The 21,121-nt window shown below is 45.0% G+C and overlaps 1 protein-coding gene across 1 annotated transcript in view; it reads left to right on the forward strand.

The window, feature by feature from the left end:
- Positions 1-14,673: 14,673 nt before the first annotated feature.
- RPIA (ribose 5-phosphate isomerase A) overlaps positions 14,674-21,121 on the forward strand; it is a 52,945-nt gene continuing 46,497 nt past the window's right edge. The window contains exon 1 of the mRNA XM_066372231.1: positions 14,674-14,994. Coding sequence (XP_066228328.1) covers positions 14,710-14,994 — 285 coding nt within the window. The 5' untranslated portion in view covers positions 14,674-14,709. The remainder of the gene's footprint in view (positions 14,995-21,121) is intronic.

Here is a 21,121-nt window from a genome sequence, read left to right on the forward strand (position 1 = left end):
CTAGGGTATTTCTTCCAAGTAGCAGGTAAACTGATCTCATTTCTTATGGACACAAGGGCTACTTACTATGTCTTGTCTGAATATTTGGGTTTTTATTCATCCCTCGAAGATCTCTCTTGTGGGTGTTGATAGTCCTATTTTCTGCTGCTTTATATCCTTTATTCCTCTTGCCTCAATGCCCCATGCCTATTTTAGGCTGGGACCTGCTCCTAATTTAGACAAATTTACCTCTGCCACTCCACTTAGTATATCCCAAGGTTCTCTTCACCATGCTACGGTTGCAGAGCTCCAGGGAAAAGCACCCTGATCTTATCTCTCCAGGCTGAGGAGACTAGAAACTCCATCTCCACACATGCATGTAGATGGCTTTTCCAGTCTACCTGAATCGTTACCAGCTAGAAGCAGTGGCTATTGGGACTTGGACACGAGCTGCAAGTATAGAAATGTGACAATTCTAGTGCCATGTGAACTTTTCCTGGACTCCTGCTCCTTGTGACAGCTCTTAATGGACTGAACTGGGGTTGGGTTGCATTTGCAGGGAATGCAGAATGATGATGTGTCAGCGTGGACTTGGTGAACATGTTAAGGACATTCAAAACAGCAAAGACTTTTATATATCCTGTTATATTGGCTAACAATTTACTTAAAGGTTTTAATTCCTGTAATGTATTAGAATAGTTGTTTGGGTATCTGTTAGCATTGGCTATACTAATTTTGTGTTTATTCTGTATTTTTTGAGTCTGCCTCCAAATTAGAATCTGGGAAACTAGGAAATCAGATGAGTGCAAATCTCAGCACACAAATTAAAAATAAAAAAGAAATGGGGGATATGTTTTAGACTGCAAGTGGCAAAAAGCCATTGTAGATTCGAGGCTTACCAAAAGGCTAAGTTCTCCCCCCTCCACCTCCATATTGGCTATGATGTTGAATATTTGCACCCACTTCACTTGCTTGCTTAAGTTGCTGGAAACAATTTACATGCCCTTCCTCTCACTCTTTGTTTGTTCAGATGTTGGTTGATTTTGCTTATGCATGGTGGGGGGGATTCCTGTTTTTTCCTTGGGAGAGTTCCTGTTTTAGCCTCAGATGTGTAACTTTGTATCAAGGACTTCCTTGATTTGCATATGGCTATATAATAAAGCAAACTGGGGCTATGAGGCACTCAGATATTGCCATATGGCATTGAGGAGGCCTCCTGATCCCATCCTTTTTTCTTAAGTCTGTTTTCTTAATTCCGCACCATTCTCACTCAAGACCCAGAATTATGAACTGCACTGGTCTGTGGCAGATGAGAGACTCCCGGGGCTGGGCTGGGGTTAGGCAGCAGCCATTGTCACAAAACTGGTGTTGGCAGCATCACAAAGGCAGCCTTTTCCATTTGGGATCTGGCTGCAGCTGTTCAGGTTTTACAGGCGCCTGTCTTTCCACCAGCAGTAGGTGTCTGTCTTCAGCTGGGAGCTAAGTATTGTGATGTGAATGGTGTCACCCAGACTCCATGACTCTGGAAACCCTGGAACTCAAGTGTGCCTCTACTCGAGTTTTAGTCTTTTTTTTTTTTAATTTTTATACACGGACAGAGAGAGAGAGAGAGAGTCAGAGAGAGGGATAGATAGGGACCAGACAGGAACAGAGAGAGATGAGAAGCATCAATCATCAGTTTTTTGTTGTGACACCTTAGTTGTTCATTGATTGCTTTCTCATATGTGCCTTGACCACGGGCCTTCAGCAGACCGAGTAACCCCTTGCTTGAGTCAGCGACCTTGGGTCCAAGCTGGTGAGCTTTTTGCTCAAACCAGATGAGCCTGTACTCAAGCTGGTGACCTCAGGGTCTCAAACCTGGGTCCTCTGCATCCCAGTCTGATGCTCTATATCCACTGTGCCACCACCTGGTTAGGCATTGCGTTTTAGTCTTTAAGCAAGGAGTTGAGGTGAAGTGAATGCAGGGGTTTGGGTCTTAATCCAGAATGACCAGTGGTTTTAGAAGAGGAGGGGAGGACACGGGGAAGCACAGAGAGGAGTCCACCGGACAAAAGATAGAAGCCAACCATCCACGAGCCAAGAAGAGACCCATCAGAAGGAACCAGCCCCACTGACACCCTCCTCTTTGACTCATAGCCTCTGGAATTGTGAGGAAATCCACGTCTGCAGTTGATACCGTCCAGCCTGCTTCTATGTGATAGTGACCCAGGCACACACGTGCGTTCCATCGTGCACACTTAAAGAGCCCTGGCAGTATGGCTGACATGGCACCTGAACTGACTTAGGCCAACGTCCAGCAGTGCCTAGTGGCTGCGTTGGTATGGCAAACGACCTCTGTCCTTGGACGTCTGCAAGGACAGTGGACCTGACTGCTCCTCAGGACACCTGGGCCAGGTAGTTAAAACTAAAAAGGCAGGAAAGCATGAGTGTCCTCGTGGTCTACTGGAAGGTGAGAGAGCCTATTTCTGTTTGTCTTTAACATTCCTACAAATAATGTGAGGAGTGTCTTTCTATCGCCCCACGTAGCAAGAGGGAGGGGTCAGGTCTGCATCTGTTTGTGTGTGCTTGGGACTCTGTGACCTCTAAGGGGAAAGCCCCGGAACGGCCCCCGGGGGAGAACCCAGATTTGAATTTAGGTTCTTGGCCCTTCCTGGCGCGCTTGGTGTCTTGCGTGTGGAGACCCCCCCCCCCCCCCCCGGGCCAGCTCTCACCTCGGCCTGGCCCTGGATGGTGCTGTTGGCCTGGTGCACCTGCACCCTGACCCAGTAAACAATGTGGTCCAGCACGTGGAACAGCTCTCCAATGTGTCCTCATGGGAGCTCTGCAAAGATGGAACCGGGGACTGAGCGAGTAGCATCAGGGACTCCCCCCGCCCCACCTGCACTCCTGTGTTGTGACAGACCTAGCACACTCATGCAGGCTGATAGCACACAGTGGGGACGCTCCTGTCACCCTGCTGAAAGGGCAGCAGAACTGAATCATGTCAGGTTGCAAGAGCAGCGAAGGGGCGCATCACTGAAGGAAATGACCTCCTCACGGGACTCTGTGGAGAGGAATACGGCCAGAGCGCTAGACCTGGACGGCCTGCAGTGGTTTCCCGAGCTCTGTGAGGGGACAGGTTACACAGACATTTGTCCAATACCTTCATCTCCCCCCACTCCTTCTTGTGTTGCTGTTTGTTTCAAACCAGCCTCTCTAGTGTGGTGAGAAGGTCGGCACGGACAGTAGAGCTGGGAGCTCCACAAGGTAACTGGGCAGGTGGATACACAATAGAAAGTAGCCAAATGCACGGACAGCAAGAATTTTTTTCCTTTCTGTACAGTTCCAACAAACATGTGAAGACTGTATTTCTACCAGAGCGGGAACCTGGGCAGGTGGATTGGAGGTTCAGATTTCTTTGGGAGGATGACCCACCCACAATGACCCACCCCAGTCATTGTGGTCCTGGGTCTGGCCAGCCTTACCTCAGACTGGCCCTGGACGATGCTCCTGGTCTGATGCACTGGTCCCTTGTTCCGGCTGAGGGTATAAGTGAACCTGTCAGCCAGCTCCTCTACGCTGTCCTTAAAGAACCTCTGTAGAGACAGAGCCCAGTACCAGGTCAGGAAGCATCAGTGACCTGCCTGGGCATCGCCGCTGGGGGTGATGCCCACAACACCTTCTGCTCCCCAGATCATGCACAGACAGGCACCTGCAATGACCTCCAGCCAGGGGGAGAACGGGAAGACGCCTTCCAGCTCCTGATGTATAAATGGGTAGGGAAGCTCGGTCCCCAGCACTCACCTTTTCTTCCTGCGAGCCATGACCAGGGCTATGAACATGACAGACCTGCTTACTTCCAACCCTTCACAACCCACTCCTGCCCAGGACGAGCCCCCTAGTATGTGTGGTGCTGCCCAGATCAGGTGCCTGGTAGGGCCTGGACCAGATGGACCTGCACACGGCTGCCTTCAGTCACCTGAGGCTGCCTTGTGCCAGAGGGGGCGAGGGGTCGGCAGTGGTGCTTGTGCCAAGGTTGTCAGCAACAGAAATTTCTCTTGCTCTGGGCTTCCTTCAGTCCAGAGACTCAAAAAGACAGGAAGCAAACGAGAAACATCCTACTCTCCTGACTGTCTGCAGTCAAGTGAGCCTGACTGGACACTGTCTCTGGAATGTAGGTGCTTGGTTACCAGACTTCTAGTTTCTGTTGGGGGACTGTCACCAAGGAATTGAGGTCACCCCTTCAAGGTTCTGTGACCTGGGTTCTTTCCTCCAATCAGGGCCACCCAGAACCTTCTCTGGGCTGATGACTGTTCACCCTCCTTCCCCATGTCATCTCAATGATTACTTTTTATTATTTAGTTTTCTGTTGTCTACATGTCTATGACCTCTGTTAGCCCACATCAGTGACTCTGTAATATAACATTAGAACTTATGAAACTACCCATTTGTTCTTGAGAGCTAAGAAAACTATTTTTTTGTGTGTGTGTGTGTGTGACAGGGACAGAGAGAAAGAGAGACGGACAGATAGGAAGGGAGAGAGATGAGAAGCATCAGTTCTTTGTTGTGGCACCTTAGTTGTTCAATGATTGCTTTCTTATATGTGCCTTGTCCATGGAGCTACAGCAGACCGAGTAACCCCTTGCTCAAGCCAGCGACTTGGGCTTCAAGCTGGTTGAGCCTGAGCTCAAGCTAGTGATCTCAGGGTTTTGAACCTGGGTCCTTCACGTCCCAGTCCAATGTTCTATCCACTGTGCCACCACCTGGTCAGGCTTAAATTTATGACATATTACTCTCTTTCTTAATAGTATGTTCTAAAAATGTGTTTAGATTTTTAAAATGAGATAAATTAATTCCACTTAAATTCCTTCAAAGTAGTCACTTCAAAATGGTACTGGCGAAGTAACAGTATTGGTGCATTTTCATCTTAGATGACAAATTGAAAATAGCTATACTTTACTGTTTTCAAGTTACTAAAGCTCCATAAAAGTTTAACTGGCACACTTAAAAAATGTAAACTTTAAAAGAAAAATGACTACATCCAGAGGACTGTAAAAATCTAACACGTAAGTAAGAGTTAAAGTATTAATTTTCAAGAAACAAGAGTGGTCATTTGTGACATACTTCTGAGCTCAAAGGCAGTGAGTTCTCTATCTGTGCACCTTATCATTTCTTACAACTTCTGAAAGACCTAGATTCTGAAACTTACCTTCACTTAAACTAAAACAAATTTTTTTACCCGTTATAGTTATTTGCTAATTTAAAGATAATATCTTATGTAACTCTAAAGCTCGAAACTGTTATCACACTGCTTACATGAAAAAGTGATTATCTAGCGTGCGGAGGACCCGGGTTCGATTCCCGGCCAGGGCACATGGGAGAAGCGCCCATTTGCTTCTCCACCCCTCTGCCGCGCTTTCCTCTCTGTCTCTCTCTTCCCCTCCCGCAGCCAAGGCTCCATTGGAGCAGAGATGGCCCGGGCGCTGGGCATGGCTCTGTGGCCTCTGCCTCAGGCGCTAGAGTGGCTCTGGTCGCAATATGGCGACGCCCAGGATGGGCAGAGCATCACCCCCTGGGGGGCAGAGCACCGCCCCTGGTGGGCGTGCCGGGTGGATCCCGGTCGGGTGCATGCGGGAGTCTGTCTGACTGTCTCTCCCTGTTTCCAACTTCAGAAAAATGAAAAAAAAAAAAAAAAAAAAAGTGATTATCATCAGAACTATCTGTTCAGGTCCTCTGCCCATTCTTAATTAATTAATTTTTTTGGTACTGAGCTGCATGAATTCTTTATATATTTTGAACATTAACCCCTTGTCAGAGGTGTTGTTTAGAAATATCTTCTCCCATTCAGTTAGTTGTCTTTTTGTTGGCAGTTTCTTCTGCTGTGCAGAACCTTGTTAGTTTGATATAGTCCTGTTCATTTATTTTTGCCTTTACTTCCCTTGCTTTTGGGATTAAATTCATAAAATCTTTTCTAAGATCAAGGACTAAATGTTTTAATAACTATGTTTTCTTCTATGTGATTTACTGTTTCAGATATTATAGACATACAAATGGCCAACAGATATGTAAAAAGAAGTTCAGCCCTGGCTGGTTGGCTCAGTGGTAGAGCATCGGCCCAGTGTGTGTATGTCCTGGGTTCAATTCCCAGTCAGGGCACACAAGAGAAGCACCCATCTGCTTCTCCACTCTTCTCCCTCTCGCTTCTCTCTGTCTTTCTGTCGCTTCCGTCTGTCTCTCTCCTCTTCCCCTCCTGCAGCCAAGGCTCGACTGGAGCGAGTTGGCCCCTGGGCACTAAGGATGGTTCCATGGCTTCCACATTAGGTGCTATAAAATGGCTCTGGTTGCAACAAAGCAAGAGCTTCAGATGGGCAGAGCATTGAGCCCTAGTGGGTTTGCTGAGTGGATCCCGGTCGGGGTGCATACACATGTGGGAGTCTGTCTCTCTGCCTCCCCTCCTCTTACTGAATAAAAAAAGAAAAAATAAAGCTCAATTTCACTAGCTACTAAGGGAAATGCAAATAGAAACTACAATGAGATACCACCTCACACCTGTTAGAAGGGCTATTTTCAATAAGGTAGGGAATTACACGTGTTGGGGAGGACGTGGAGAAAAATGAACCCTTATTCAGTGCCGGTAGGTATGTAAACTTGAACAGTCATTATGGAAAACAGTAGGGAGGTTCCTCAAAAAATTAAGAATAGGCCCTGGCCGATTAGCTCAGTGGTAGAGCATCTGCCTGGCGTGCGGGAGTCCCGGGTTCGATTCCCGGCCAGGGCACACAGGAGAAGCGTCCATCTGCTTCTCTACCCCTCCCCCTCTCCTTCCTCTCTGTCTCTCTCTTCCCCTCCCGCAGCCAAGGCTCCATTGGAGCAAAGTTTGCCCGGGCGCTGAGGATGGCTCTGTGGCTTCTGCCTCAGGCGCTAGAATGGCTCTGATTGCGGCAGAGCGACGCCCCAGATGGGCAGAGCATCGCCCCCTGGTGGGCGTGCCGGATGGATCCCGGTCGGGCGCATGCGGGAGTCTGTCTGACTGCCTCCCCATTTCCAACTTCAGAAAAATACAAAAACAAAACAAAACAAAAAAATTAAGAATAGAACTACCATATGAACCATCAAACCCTCTTCCAGGTATCTACCTGAAAAATTTGAAAACATGTACTCTTAAAGATATATGCACCTCTATGTTCATTACAGCATTGTTCACAGTGGCCAAGACAAGGAAACAACTGAAGTGCCCCTTAATAGAGGATTGGATAGAAGAGATGTGGTACATATATACAATGGAATACTTCTCAGCCATAAGGAAGATGAAATACTGCCATTTGCAATGACATGGATGCATCTTGAGAACATTATGCTAAGAAAAATTAATCAGAAAATGTAAAGAACCATATGATTTCACTCACATGTGGGACCGAAAATGGAAAGCAACAAATGAACAAACAAACACAAGCTCACAGACACAGATAGAAGGCAGGGTAATAGATAAAGGGGTCAAATAGAATAGAATAAGTTACAGCTTTCAAGGGTCCATGGTTGCTCAGAAAGAAGCTGGAGAGCTCTGATTAACCTGAAACTTCATTAGTCTATTCATCACTGAAAGCTCCAAAAGAATGCCAAAAGAATGCTAACCTCCAAGCCCATGGAGAAAAAGAGAAAAAACTGAGAACAAAGGAAGTCAATCATCTGAGTGGAAGAGAGAAGATAAAAGAAGCAAAGAAAAAGAATGGAAAATAGAATACATAAAAGAAGATAGTAAGCATAAACTCAACTACATTGAATTCAAGTGGTATCACTGCAATAAGGTTTTTAAAACATATGAAAATACTCTGCATAATTTATGAACAGAGACACAGGTGGCATAAATAGAAAAACATGAACAGGATGCAGACCACATGTCGTAGAGGGTTACCCACTGTAGAAGTAGAAAGGAGAATAGTTTGTGAGGGGCATTTTAAGTATATCTACAATTTATTTTCTTCTTTAAAAACCTCTTAAATACAGCAAAATGCTAACGTTTCTCAGGAAGACACAGTAGCTGTTATAGTCCTCTGTGTTTTCTGGTTTCAGAATTTAAAGAAATTAACAGACCAGTAATATTCAAATACATGACAATCTCATTACTACAAAAATACAAAGTTCTGACCTGCCTTCTAATTATACAGATTTCAGAAAACTCACCTCCATTTTAGAATAAATTATTTTACAAATGGATGACTCTCACCTAAGTTCTCAAAATAGTAAAAAGTGTTAAAAGTCTTATAATCGATTCAAAGTCAAGATCAGTTCAAATCCAAATGCCTGATATATTTTTAGAATTGTCCTTAGACTAAGAAACTAGTTATATGTTGTAAAGCCAGTAGCCAGGGCTGCCATTACAGCAGCCTGGCCCATGCAGGTTCGCATTGGATTCGGACAGTCGGTAAAGAAACAACAGAGCCAAAAACTGGTGGGCCATCATCTTTAATCCTAGTTTGCACCAGGTGGGCAAGTAAAAACACACACTGGGCTCCAAAACCCACTCACATTCAGTGCTCACAAAGCTACTGACTTTTCCAAGTATCTTAGAATCAAAGGTTTCTAGCTCACCAGACTTATTCACCTCTGTTCCCCATCTCCTTCCTTCTCCCTGCACAAACTCTGCACAAACTGGCCTCTCACGCAACACTCCGCCATCTTGGCTGCTTCTCCTGGCCTCCTCCATGTGGCCTCTCTCCCCTCTCCTCTCTGCTCTCTCCTCTAATGATAATCTCAGGAACCGAGAGCAAGCTCCTGTTCTGCCCCCATTTTATAGTGTAGAAATCAAAACCTTTAATCCAATATACAAAATAGGGAAGTCTCTAATACAAAGTCACTTATCTGGGACATGATGGGGTTGTACCACCCCACATCAAAAAGGGTGGGAAAGGCTTAATCCCAAAACCAAGCCCCAGGCTACAAGGATCCTGCCTGCCCACAGCTCGCCCCCAACACACATTAATATCACCTGGGTGACGGCCTCCACGTGGGCAGTGCCATCTTTAACAAAGTGAGCATAATATATTTTATCTGCCCAACATATGTCTGCTAACAGCAACATTTTTAAAGTGCTTCTAGCCTACTGAGACAATAGGAGGTAAAAATCTAGCTTCAGAGTAATTTCCATGATGGTGAGATGAAACAAGACTTCACTAATACAATAACAAAAAAGGCTTTGTTCCCTTCACCCCTTCCCTTGAGTATAAAACCTAGTGTTTTCAACAGAGTATTTAGAAATAATTGCTGTTATGGGTATACAGTACTTGTTAAGTCCTTTGCCGAGTCGGAATGGTTTCTGAGACAGTGTCTACAAATTTGATACATTCTAGGCATATGGGTGCATAGATGTCATTAAATCTGATAAAATATAAAGGCTCAGTGATCTTTAAAATCTGTTGGGGACTGAACAGCCAACTGGGTACTTTGCAGTTTGGATTTTGTGGGGAGCTGGCTGCTGCCCAAACCCCCACCTCACTAAGTTGCAAAGGGCTGTGCTTCAGTACTCCTCCCGCCCTGTGATCCTCTATGATCCTTGGAGGGACTAGAAGGAAGTTACTTCTTTGTGTAAACTTAAGATGGCAGGGGTTTTCTTGTGTTGCCTTGGAAACGTAACTGATTTGCTAATGGCCCACCTTGCCCTATAAATAAAGGAACATGCAGTTTCTGGGGCGGCCATCTTTTCCTGCTAGAGCGATTAATCTCTGCTAGTAGGAACTGTAAAGCCCTCTCGAAACCCATCTTTTATATGTCTTTAATTCTTTGTCTATTTTTGATTAATTCCATACTGTTCCCTCTTGAGACCTGAATAAATTTGTCGTGGATGACCCGCGGCAAAAATTAGATGAACAGATATGTGTATGATCTGCACTTAATTTATATCTATTTCTCTACTTAAAAGAAAAAATAAGTTATGTAGAATTATTCAAAGTGGAGCCAAATTAGTTTAACAAAATTTTTGATATACTGTATATGTATGAGGAGGGGTGGGATTCAGCCAGTTCACACCGGTTCAGCAGAACTGATACCTAATTTTTTGTTGAGTTCAGCGAACCAGTTGTTAAAATGGCACTTGTAATCAGGGCTCTCTCTAAGGTGGGCGCTTGGGCAATTGCCCAATGTAGAAACCACAAATTCACATTCCTTATAAGGAGCCACTGAGCCACTTCACCTGCAGGTGTTGTAAAGTACTAAAACTACAGAATTAATATTAATATTTTAAGAGGCTTGGAGAACATTTTATTAATTTGGGTTAAGGTGTGCAGAGAAATTGTGAGAATAGTCTCTGTACTGTGTGATTGGCATTGTATTGTAAATGCAAAGGGGAGGAAAACATGGATCCCCAGACATTCCACCACGCCTGTGGGGAAAAGGGTGAATGGCTAGCCAGGTACAGGGAGAGAAAAGCCAAAATAAACCTTTTCTTATAGCAATGAGCCATTTGTGGACATTTGTCCCCACAGAAACTACCTCTCCTATGTAAATGCATGTGGTTAACACGTGTGACTCTAGACAGAGAAATAGCAGATAAACACTAGATAATATAGGAAAGCCTTTTAATATGTAAAGAGACATCTTTCTACCAATGTGTTGATTTGTAAATTTTGTTTTCTCCAAAAGGATGTATGGCTTGCAAATTGAACATGGTCCTATCATGTTAAAGGACATATGACTATAACCAATAGTGGTAAGGGGCTCCTAATTACAATTTTTGTTGTGTACTTCCCACTTACAAAACTATAAAAACTAAGTAGAACAAAGGGCGGGTGCGCTATCCCTCAGATTCCTGTTGGAGTCCCCGCCGCTTAGCCAAGCTAGACAATAAAGCTTTGGTGTGTAATCGACGGACCTTGTTCATGTCTTCAATGTTTCGTGTCCCTCCGGATTAGGATTAACACTCTTTTTTAACATTCATCTGCGCAAGTGTATTCTAAGTGCCCATAGTAATGTTCATTCCATCCATAGGTGAAAAAATTTGATGGAACTATGCTTATTCACTTCAGAAAAGTAATTATACCTTTGATGAAACACTACACTTTAATTCCTTCATGTTTGTTACTTCAGTAAACAAAGGTATGGCGTAAAGAGAAAAAGTGCCAAGCAACCAGGGGGTGAGAAACTGTCATTGAAAATATCTTAAATAACAGTTTTGTTTTTTGTCAGGTGTTATTTCATTAATATTATAAAGCTGTTTCTTATAATCTAGTTTTGTGTACCTCTTTTATTGTTCTTATTTAAGTATTAAATGCATGAAATAATAAACTACCTTTTGGTATATATATTTTTATACTTAAAATGGTCATTAGGGCAGAGAACTGGTTGTTAAATTATTTGAAACCCAGCCTGACCTGTGGTGGCGCAGTGGATGAAGCATCGACCTGGAACACTGAGGTCGCCGGTTAGAAACCTTGTCTGGTCAAGGCACATATGGGAGTTGATGCTTCCTGCTCCTCCCCCCTTTCTCTCTCTCTCACTCTCTCTCCTCTCTAAAATGAATAAATTGGAAAAATAAATAAATAAATAAATTATTTGAAACCCATCACTGTGTAGAAGTGCTTTGGAACGTCTATATTAAACTAAGACAATATCCTGTGAAAACTATGTACTTTTAAACATTTTTTATTTTTCAATTACAGTTTACACTTAATATTATTTAGTATTAGTTTCTGATGTATATGCATAGTGGTTAGAGTCTACTTGAGCCCTGGCTGGTCAGCTCAGTGGTAGAGCATCAACCCAGCATGTGGATGTCCCCGGTTTGATCCCCAGGCAGGGCACACAGGAAAAGCGACCATCTGCTTCTTCACCCCACTCCCTAGTCTTCTATCTCTCTTTCTCTCTCTCTAACTCTCTCGCTCTCATGCAGCCATGACTTGACTAGTTCCAGCTTATCACCCCGGGTACTGAGGAGGGTTCCATGGAGCATCCAACTCAGGCACTAAAAATAGCTTGGTTGGGAGCATGGCCTCAGATGGGCAGAACATTGGTTCCAGATGGGGGCTGCTAGGTGGATCCTGGTCAGAGCACATGCAGGAGTCTCTCTCTCTCTCTCCCACCTCCTCTCACTTGGAAAAGAAGAAAAAATACCCACATAAAAGACTCCTGCACATCTGTGGTCTGTCTGACTCAGTTCCTCCCATGGGTGATGTGAGGCCAGGGCAGGAGAGGACCTTTCCAAGGCCTTCCACAGTATCATTCATTCATCCACTTTTAAGGATGAGAGGAGTTGGTCACTATTGTGAATGAAACTTGTGAGTACACAAGATAGCAGAAAACACACAATCAGGGCAGAAAAACAAAAGAATTTTTAAAAATGAGGATAGTTTAAGAGTCCTATGGAACAACATTAAGTGTAACAACATCCACATCATAGAGGTACCAGAAAAAGAGAGTGAGCAATGGATCGAGAAGCTACTTTTAAAAATTGACTGAAAACTTCCCTAACTTGGTGAAGGAAAACAAAATACAAGTCCAGCAAGCCAAGACGGTCCCAAACAAGATAAACGCAAAGAAGCCCACACTAAAAGACACATCATAATTAAAATGGCAAAAGTTAAGGACAAAGAGAGAATCTTAAAAGCAACAAGAGAAAAGCAGTTACAAGGGAGTTCCCATAAGACTGTTAGTTGAGTTCTCAGCAGAAGAAACTGGCAAGAAATATTCAAAGTGATGAAAAGCAAGGACCACCTGGGCAGTGGTGGCGCAGTGGATAGTGCGTTGACCTAGGATGCTGAGGACCCAGGTTTGAAACCTTGAGGTTTCCAGCTTGAATATGGGCTCACCTGGCTTGAGCACAGGCTCATCAGTGTGGGGTTGCCAGGTTGAGCCCAAGGTTGCTGGCTTGAGGAAAGGGTCACTGGCTCTGCTGGAGCCCTCCTGTCAAGGCACATATGAGAAGCAATCCATGAACTAAAGTGCTGCAACTATAAGTTGATGCTTCTCATCTCTTTCCTTTCCTGTCTGCCTGTCTCTTGCTAAAAAAGAGAAAACCAAGGACCAACAATCAAGATTAGTCTACTTTGCAAGGCTATCACTTAAAACTAAAGGAGCAATAAAGAGCTTCCAAGCTAAGGAAGTTCATCACTGCTAAACCATTCATTACAAGAAATGTTGGCCCTGGGCAGTTTGCTTAGTGAATAGAGTCTCAACCTGGTATATGGATGTCCTGGTGAATGGGTTTGATTCCTGGTCAGGGCATACATGAGAAGTGACCATCTGCTTCTCTCCCTCTTCCCTTCCTGCAGCCAGTGGCTGGATTGGTTCCAGTGTGGCCCAGGGCACTGAGGATAGCTGTCAAAGTCCTGGCAGCCTCAGGCGGTAAAAAAGGCTGGGTACTCTTGAGCATCAGCCCAAGACAGGGTTGCCAGGTGGATCCTGGTTGGGGAATAGGTGGGAGTCTGCCTCACTATTTCTCCTCCTTTCACTATAAGAGAGAGAGAGAGAGAGAGAGAGAGAAAGGAAGGAGGAAAGGAAGAAAGAAACAATGGGTAAAGTGGTAAGAAGATGGGTGGATCGAAACCCAATTCGGATAAAGTGATTAGGAAGACTGAGGAGGTAGCATTTCAGCTGAGTGAAGGATAAGGTTAAGCTGGCAGTGCAGAGATGGGCAGAACATTCACTATGGTCAGAAGCACAGTGAAGGGTAAAGCAGAGATTGGCTACTAACAGTTGCTCCAACTTCTAGGTAGTGAGTACTGAGGAGCCTGAATGGGGGAAACTGTCCCCCAGGAAATGCAGACAACGTCACAAGTTTGACTTAGCCAGCCTTCAAAGGTGCACAGAAGAACAATAGTGGTGGTGGTCCCAAATGTTGTCCTGCATCTTGGCCAGAAATTGGTGCTAATTTCCAAATTCTGCCTAAAACCTAGGATTCAAAAATCACCTCAAATAACTTATCTTCTTTAAACTAATGTGGAGACGTCGAGGGGCTACCAGCCTCAGTGGGCACAGCAGAGAGAATCAGATACGAGGGTTAAAACAGCGGCCCATACTGGTGCTTTGCATACCGGAGAGGAAGAGGGCCGGGAGTTTAAAGACAACTGCGTAAGCAGACAGGGAATTCCACCAACACGCGAGAGAAGCACAAAGGCTGCGTGCTTTGTAAGGTCCTCCAAGTAGCTTTCTCGCCTGGAAAACAGGAGCGATAAAAAAGTTTCCACTCCTTACTACTCTCTACAAGACACCTTGCAGACAGAGAAGAAAAGAGAACGCCTTTAAGTTCAGTGAAAGTCCTTGTTAGTCAACCAGAACAGCAGGGTCTCTGCAGGGCACACCTGTAGGTGCAGAACCAGGCTCTATCCCAGGGCCTTCGGAGGTCGAGAAGACTTCAGCGGGTCCCACGTGAGTTTCTCTTGGGAGGAGTCATCATCAGAAGAGCGACTACCCTGCCCTAAAATCTCGTCCACAGTCCCATTCTTACTGCTGGGAAAAACAACCGGGGCAGATCTAACCAGCACCGCAAAACTGAGGAGACAGAAAAACCTCTAGGATTCAACCAACCTCGGTTACTCCCGTCTCAGGGGCAAGGCACCAAAGCCGGTCGGGGACAATTTGCGTAGCCGGATCGCGGGGCATTCTGGGCTGGTAGTCCAGGCTGGGGCGCGGCTTCGGGCTACGGAAGCCATAGAACTACATGTCCCAGGAAGCCCCGCGCAGGCGCCGGCCGTGTGCGTAACGACAAGCCTTCCGGAAGAAGCCGGGGCGGGACTGTGGCTGAGGCTGGAGTCAGGCTTCGGGATGCAGCGACCTGGGCCCTTCAGCACCCTCTACGGGCGGGTTCTGGCCCCGCTGCCCGGGCGGGCCGGGGGCGCGGCCTCTGGAGGAGGCGGGAACAGTTGGGGCGTCCCGGGTTCCCACGTGCAGCCACCGGGGTGTGTGCAGCCCGGGATTCACGGCGGCGCGGTCCGAAGAAGCACCAACGGCGGGGAAGCCAAGAGCGTCTCCCTGGTCCCGTCCACGATGTCCAAGGCCGAGGAGGCCAAGAAGCTTGCGGGCCGCGTGGCAGTGGAGAATCACGTGAGGGTGAGCAGCTTCAGGCTGGGGCGATGGGCTCGTGCTGCGCGATCTGGGTTCTGCTGGGGATCTAGTTCCTGAAATGGCGTGGGCTGCGCGCGTGGGGAGAGGGTGCATATTCCACCCAGGTTGGTTCGTTCTCTGTCCCTTAAAGGCCGTTTTTATGTGAGTTCTACGAGGGGCAAGCACTGTAAGTTGGGTTTCTAAAGACTCCCGTATGGCCGGGCAGCGGTTTTGCAGTGGAGCCGGGTGGTGCCTGATGTTTGGGTGGGGCTCGAAGGGACTTGCCTGTGGGTTTCCTTATCAAGAGACGAGAACCGGTGAGTGCTGGGGCTGCCTCGAGCTCTTCTCTTCACTTTCCCGGGAAGCCGGCGGTGAGCTGGCTTGAAAATTGCCGGGAAATTTTACTCCAAGTAGGTTTTATCTTGGCGCGCGCGGGCTCTAGAGTGTTCTCGCCAGAGGGAAGGGGAGACAGAGTCAGAGGGGGAGGACAGAGTTTTAAACGTCTCTCGGACAAAGCCAAGTGGATACTTGAAGCCTGGAGAATGCTGTTCGGAAGGTGTTTAACTGCTATGTGGTGAGGTCGAAGTCGAGGCCCCCCATTTGTTTGTCAAGCAGCGGGTGTGATGCTGTAAGTGGAGTCTTTTGAGCTGAATTGGTTTTGCCAGTCAAGTCAACTATCTTTATAGAATTTTGGGAAGTGGTTATCTCTGCCCTTAGGTACAATTTCTTTGACTTTATTGGCTTTTTGGCTTTTCTGCTTAGAAAATGGTAATCTTCTAATGATAGTTCTTTATACTTGAGAATACATTAGCTGACAAAGTTACTTTGCATAGATAGATGATGTTTGATCCCCAGTCTGTTTAAGTGGGAGGGGCTAATGTGGTGGTGAACTGTATGTAGCTCAGCATATTCTGTAGAAGGAATGGCTGAGGATCCTCCAGAACCAAAAGCCGATGACTCCTGTTCCCAACCCCTCCTGCCAGTTCCAGGGCTGCCCTGTCCTGTTGTAATTTGCCACAAGTCTGGTTAGCATTATGATTTTCTGTGAGAATTCACAGGGTTAATGTAAAATGTACCTCTGACTCTATTTGGGGGATTTAGGAATTCAGTTGCAAAATTGGGGCAATAGGCTGAGATTTCAAATGCCTGGAAAAAGTGAATAGCTAATGGGCAGGTAAATGAAAGCGATACAATTAAAAAAGCTCATTTATCAGTGTTCCTGTTAACCTATTTACACTAATATTTGCTTCCACCATGTGTCCCTGACCCTTGTTTTATAATTATGTATTTGCTTAAATAAAAATCTGCAAGCTCCCACCTCGTACTAGAGCTGCAAAACACTGGATTGGCCCAGTCTCAGTGTCACCCACTTTTCCTACCAATATTCTTTCCTGAGATGCCAGCACCACTTGAATTTTGTATTTTTGCTCTTTACTGTGGATTTCATTTGTTTGACAGGTGTTTGTTGAGTGCCTAGCAGTCAGATAGTTGATGTGGTCCCAGGAATGTGGGACCCATTCCCTACCCCAGGAATTTTGCTAGAGGGTGGAGGAGGAGTGTCTAGTCCTGGATACTTTGCAAGTGGGATAACTAATTCAAATCTACACATTTATTGAGCATATTTATGTACTTAATTGTCATGTATTCAGTTGCTCTCTCCAGGGGGAATCCTTTCCTTCACCTAAAGCCATGTTTTCCTCTAGCACTTTGTGACTTGTGTAAGATTGTCAGGGTAGGTTATATGCTAAATCCTGTTGGTTCCTTCTTGGGAATGTTCTCAATAGCTGACCCTTCCCTTTGATCTACCAGCTTGCCCAGTTTAGGCATGCCCCAGGGCCAGAGGGTAGCACTTGCCCTTATCTTGTTCCCTCTATTGACCTCTCAGGTGGTGGTACATTATCATCTTCTGAAGCTCTAGTCTGCTCTTGTCTCAGTGACCCTCACATGGCTTCATCCTGACCTCCATGTGACACATCTGGAGCATCTGTTATAAGCTAGATATTCAACCAGGTGGGGAGGATCCAAAGACAAGAGATTCTGGTCCTTGTCCTCAAGTCCACCATCTTGTTTTCTGCTATGCTCCCTTTTCCTCATGTACCAGAACATTGGAAAAGTCAGACTACTGGCATATACAGTAGCGTGTGTTTTAACATCATTACCCTCAACCTAGAAAAGGGGTCCCCAAACTTTTTACACAGGGGGCCAGTTCACTGTCCCTCAGACCGTTGGAGGGCCGGACTATAAAAAAAACTATGAACAAATCCCTATGCACACTGCACAGATCTTATTTTAAAGTAAAAAAACAAAACGGGAACAAATACAATATTTAAAATAAAGAACAAGTAATTTTAAATCAACAAACTGACCAGTATTTCAATGGGAACTATGCTCCTCTCACTGACCACCAATGAAAGAGGTGCCCCTTCCAGAAGTACGGTGGGGGCCGGATAAATGACCTCAGGGGGCTGCATGCGGCCCGCGGGCCGTAGTTTGGGGACCCCTGACCTAGAATGCTCTTTTTTATCCTTTGCCTTTATGTTAAAATCATATGTCCTTCAGGATTTGGTTCAAAGGCAACTTCTTCCTTAGCCTCATGAGGGGATTGTGACCTCTCTTCTCTTAGATTTTGTGGTCCTTCATAACTCTTAGGCACCTTATGCAGGTGTCTTATGTTCTAGTTATCTCTGTGTTTGTCTCTCAGTCTGGTAAAGGCTAAGCTCCTGGAGAGTAGTTAACCGTATCTTCATTCAGTATTGGTCCCAGTGGGCCCTGCCTGGTGAATGTTCAAAGAATCGTGTGAAGTGTGGACATAAATACGGAGTTTGTTGGAGTATTGGTGGAATCTCTGGGTTGTAGGTCCACTTCCCTAGCCCATTGGTTTTCCAGTGTGAAAACCACCTCCACATATGGGTGGATGGAGAACTTGGAGAGTTGTCAACCGAAACCTTTGGGTAGCCACTGAACTCAGATGTGCCTGTTTCTGGGAGTATAGGCACCTGGGATGGCTTACCCTCCAGGACCCTGCTCTTTTGAAGGTCCACAGCCCTCTTTGTTCTCTCTTAGTATAAAGAAATTGTTGGGCAGTGGCTCCAGTTGGTTAACAGGAACATTTCCAGGGTTACCCTACTGAACAAGGCGAGTGAAGTTCTGATTTTGCACATATGACCTGTGGTTTAATATTGCCCATTAGCAGGGGCCTACTCCTCCACAGAACCTGTTTGGCAGCTTTCTGCTGTTGGGCCACTCCCTAGTCAGCCTTTGGCCAACTCTGTTTGGCTTTGGCTTGGACACTAATCCTGGGCCAGTCATTTAATTCCAGGACCTCATCACATGGTTGAAGAGCTTTGGGCCTGGCAACCTTCTGAAATTCCTGGCTCTCTCCAAAAGCTAAGGAGGAAGGAGCTTCGCACAGAGCTTGTCACCTTAGTTCATCAGCGTGCCACCTGCCTGCTTGGTGACATGCATGTATGGCTGAGTGTGGTAACAAGGAATCTGGTAGTTGAATTTCTGTATAGCTAGAGGTCTCAGCTACAGGTGATTTTGAGTCTTCCAAGGCATTAATAAGTCAAGGTATTTATTTTCTCATTAGTTGAAGATCTTTACATGTTCTACTGTTCAACTCCTTTGCATGTTTTTGTGTTGGTACGCTTCATTTACTTGTCTTGAAGACTTTGCTGTTGCAGTTAGCTGAGGTAGCTAAATGATTATTGGGTGCATTGCCTTCTTGAGGGCATCATCGCAGGTGGAATCCTGACCGGGCAGGAGCTCTGTTTAAAGGCCCCTTGGTATTTTTGGTGACTTGGGAATGATGAGCTAGTAATTTTCATCAGGTCAGGAGTACAAAGTTGATGGATAAAGCCATCTATTGGAAGGAGAGGCTTAGCTGTAAGCTGAGACATTATCATTTGATTTCTTTTTTGTAACTTCAGTCTTTTCTAGTTTGAGGTATCATCTCTCATTGTAGGGGGAGGGACACAGGGGCTGGATTTGAGTGTTCCTCTGGCCATGGTCCTGTGGGGAGTGAGGGGTGTTGGCTACAGTGCTCATTTTGTTCTGAGGGACCTTCAGAACTTGTTTTCTTTCTACAAATCAAGTTTCACTATGGGCTTCCCTTGCCAAATGAGTTAATTGTTAATCAGTTGCTGAACTCTTAAGACATTTGAAATGAAATGATACTTCAGCAAATTGAACTTCCTGAAGTTGCTTATTCAAAGTGAGGTTGTGAAGGGGGGTTATTGATATTGTTAAGAGATGACTTTTTTAAAAGGTAAAATCATAAAAAAGGGTAAAATCATCTTTATTATATGCGGCTTAAGTGACTGTCGCCGATAGCTTATTGGTTGCTTGCGTAACTGTACTAGCCAATGGGGTGAAGTTGCCATGGCATTCAAATAGTCCCGCCGTCTGGCGTGCCGCCTCACAAATTGAGGTTAAAGATTGGAGCAATTATTATGCTGTTAAGAAATCTTAACACCAGAAGGGGTCTTTGCAATGGTACAAGACTAGAGGTTCTCCAATTGAAAAATAATGTCATAATAGCTAAGTCTTTGGCTCCTCTAAAGGTGAAATACATGTCATTCCAAGAATTGATTTGGCTCCATCTTAAACAGGGTTGCCGTTTCAATTGAGACATAAACAATTTCCTGTAAAACTTGCCTTTGCTATGACCATTAATAAGTCTCAGGGCCAAACGCTTAAGCGTGTTGGCATTTTTTTACCTGAGCCTGCATTTGGACATGGTCAACTTTATGTTGCCTGTTCAAGAGTTCGTGAAAGAACGGACATAAAATTAAAAATAATTGATGGTCCTCTGCAAGACGAGCTTAAAAATGATGGAAAGATCTGCACAAGAAATGTTGTGTACAAAGAGATCTTTGACATGTGAGTTAACATTTTATTATTTAAATCACCTTTATTTATTGAGCTAGCGGTGTGGCTCTTAAGAAATGTACCGCCAGTGGTTTCCTTTATTGCACTCTACTTTAAGCAATTAAGCAAGTAGAAGGGGGAAACCCCGTGGGGCAGTAAGCAAAGGGGCGTCCTCGCCGCCTGCCCTGGGTAATTCAGTTTGAATTAGCAGACATCTTTGCACAAATCATTTTAATTACAATTTATAATATCTAGAACAGCGGTCAATTCTTATGACTGCCGGGCTTTCTAGTGATTCTTATACATATATAAACATATACAAAAGATTTTAACTTATTCATTAAATTAAAGAGGGAACTGGAAAAGATGTTAAAATCTGTTGGCAGAAAAGACTAAAGCCTGACCAGGCGGTGGCTCAGTGGATAGAGCGTCGGACTGGGACGCAGAGGACCCATGTTTGAGACCCCAAGGTCGCCAGCTTGAGCGTGGGCTCACCTGGTTTCAGCAAAAGCTCACCAGCTTGGACTCAAGGTTGCTGGCTCGAGCAAGGGGTTACTCGGTCTGCTGAAGGCCCGCGGTCAAGGCACATATGAGAAAGCAATCAATGAACAACTAAGGTGTTGCAATGCACAACGAAAAACTAATGATTGATGCTTCTCATCTCTCCGTTCCTGTCTGTCTGTCCCTGTCTATCCCTCTCTCTGACTCTCTCTGTTTCTGAAAAAATAAAAAATAAAAAAAGAAAAGACTAAAGAACCATAAATATTTTTCTTTTTAAATTATAGTTGACATATAATATATTAGTTTCAGGTTTACAATCCTGCGATTAGACACTTTTATAACTTATGAAGTGATCACCCTTGTAAATCTAGTACACATCTCACATTATATAGAGTTACTACAAAATTCTTTAGTGTATTCCCTATGCTCTACTTTACATCCCTGTAACTGTTCTTTAACTACCAGTTTGTACTTCTGAATTCTTTCCCTTTATTCACTTATCCCCTAACTACCCTGCCATTAGGCAGCCATCACAATGTTCTCTGTATCTGTGGTTCTGTTTCTGTTCTGCTTGTCCAGTTAGTTTCTTCTTTTTTTTTTTAGAATGCACATTGAAGTGAAGTCATCCAGCATTTGTCTTTGTCTGACTTATTTCATTTAGCACAGTGGTTTTTAACTACCAGTCAACGGACGGGTGCCTGTCTGCCAGAAATTTTGTGCCAGTCCACAAAAGAGATAATAACTACCATGATGTTCTATGAAG

Source organism: Saccopteryx leptura, chromosome 3, assembly GCF_036850995.1.
Source record: "Saccopteryx leptura isolate mSacLep1 chromosome 3, mSacLep1_pri_phased_curated, whole genome shotgun sequence".
Lineage (NCBI taxonomy): Eukaryota > Metazoa > Chordata > Mammalia > Chiroptera > Emballonuridae > Saccopteryx > Saccopteryx leptura.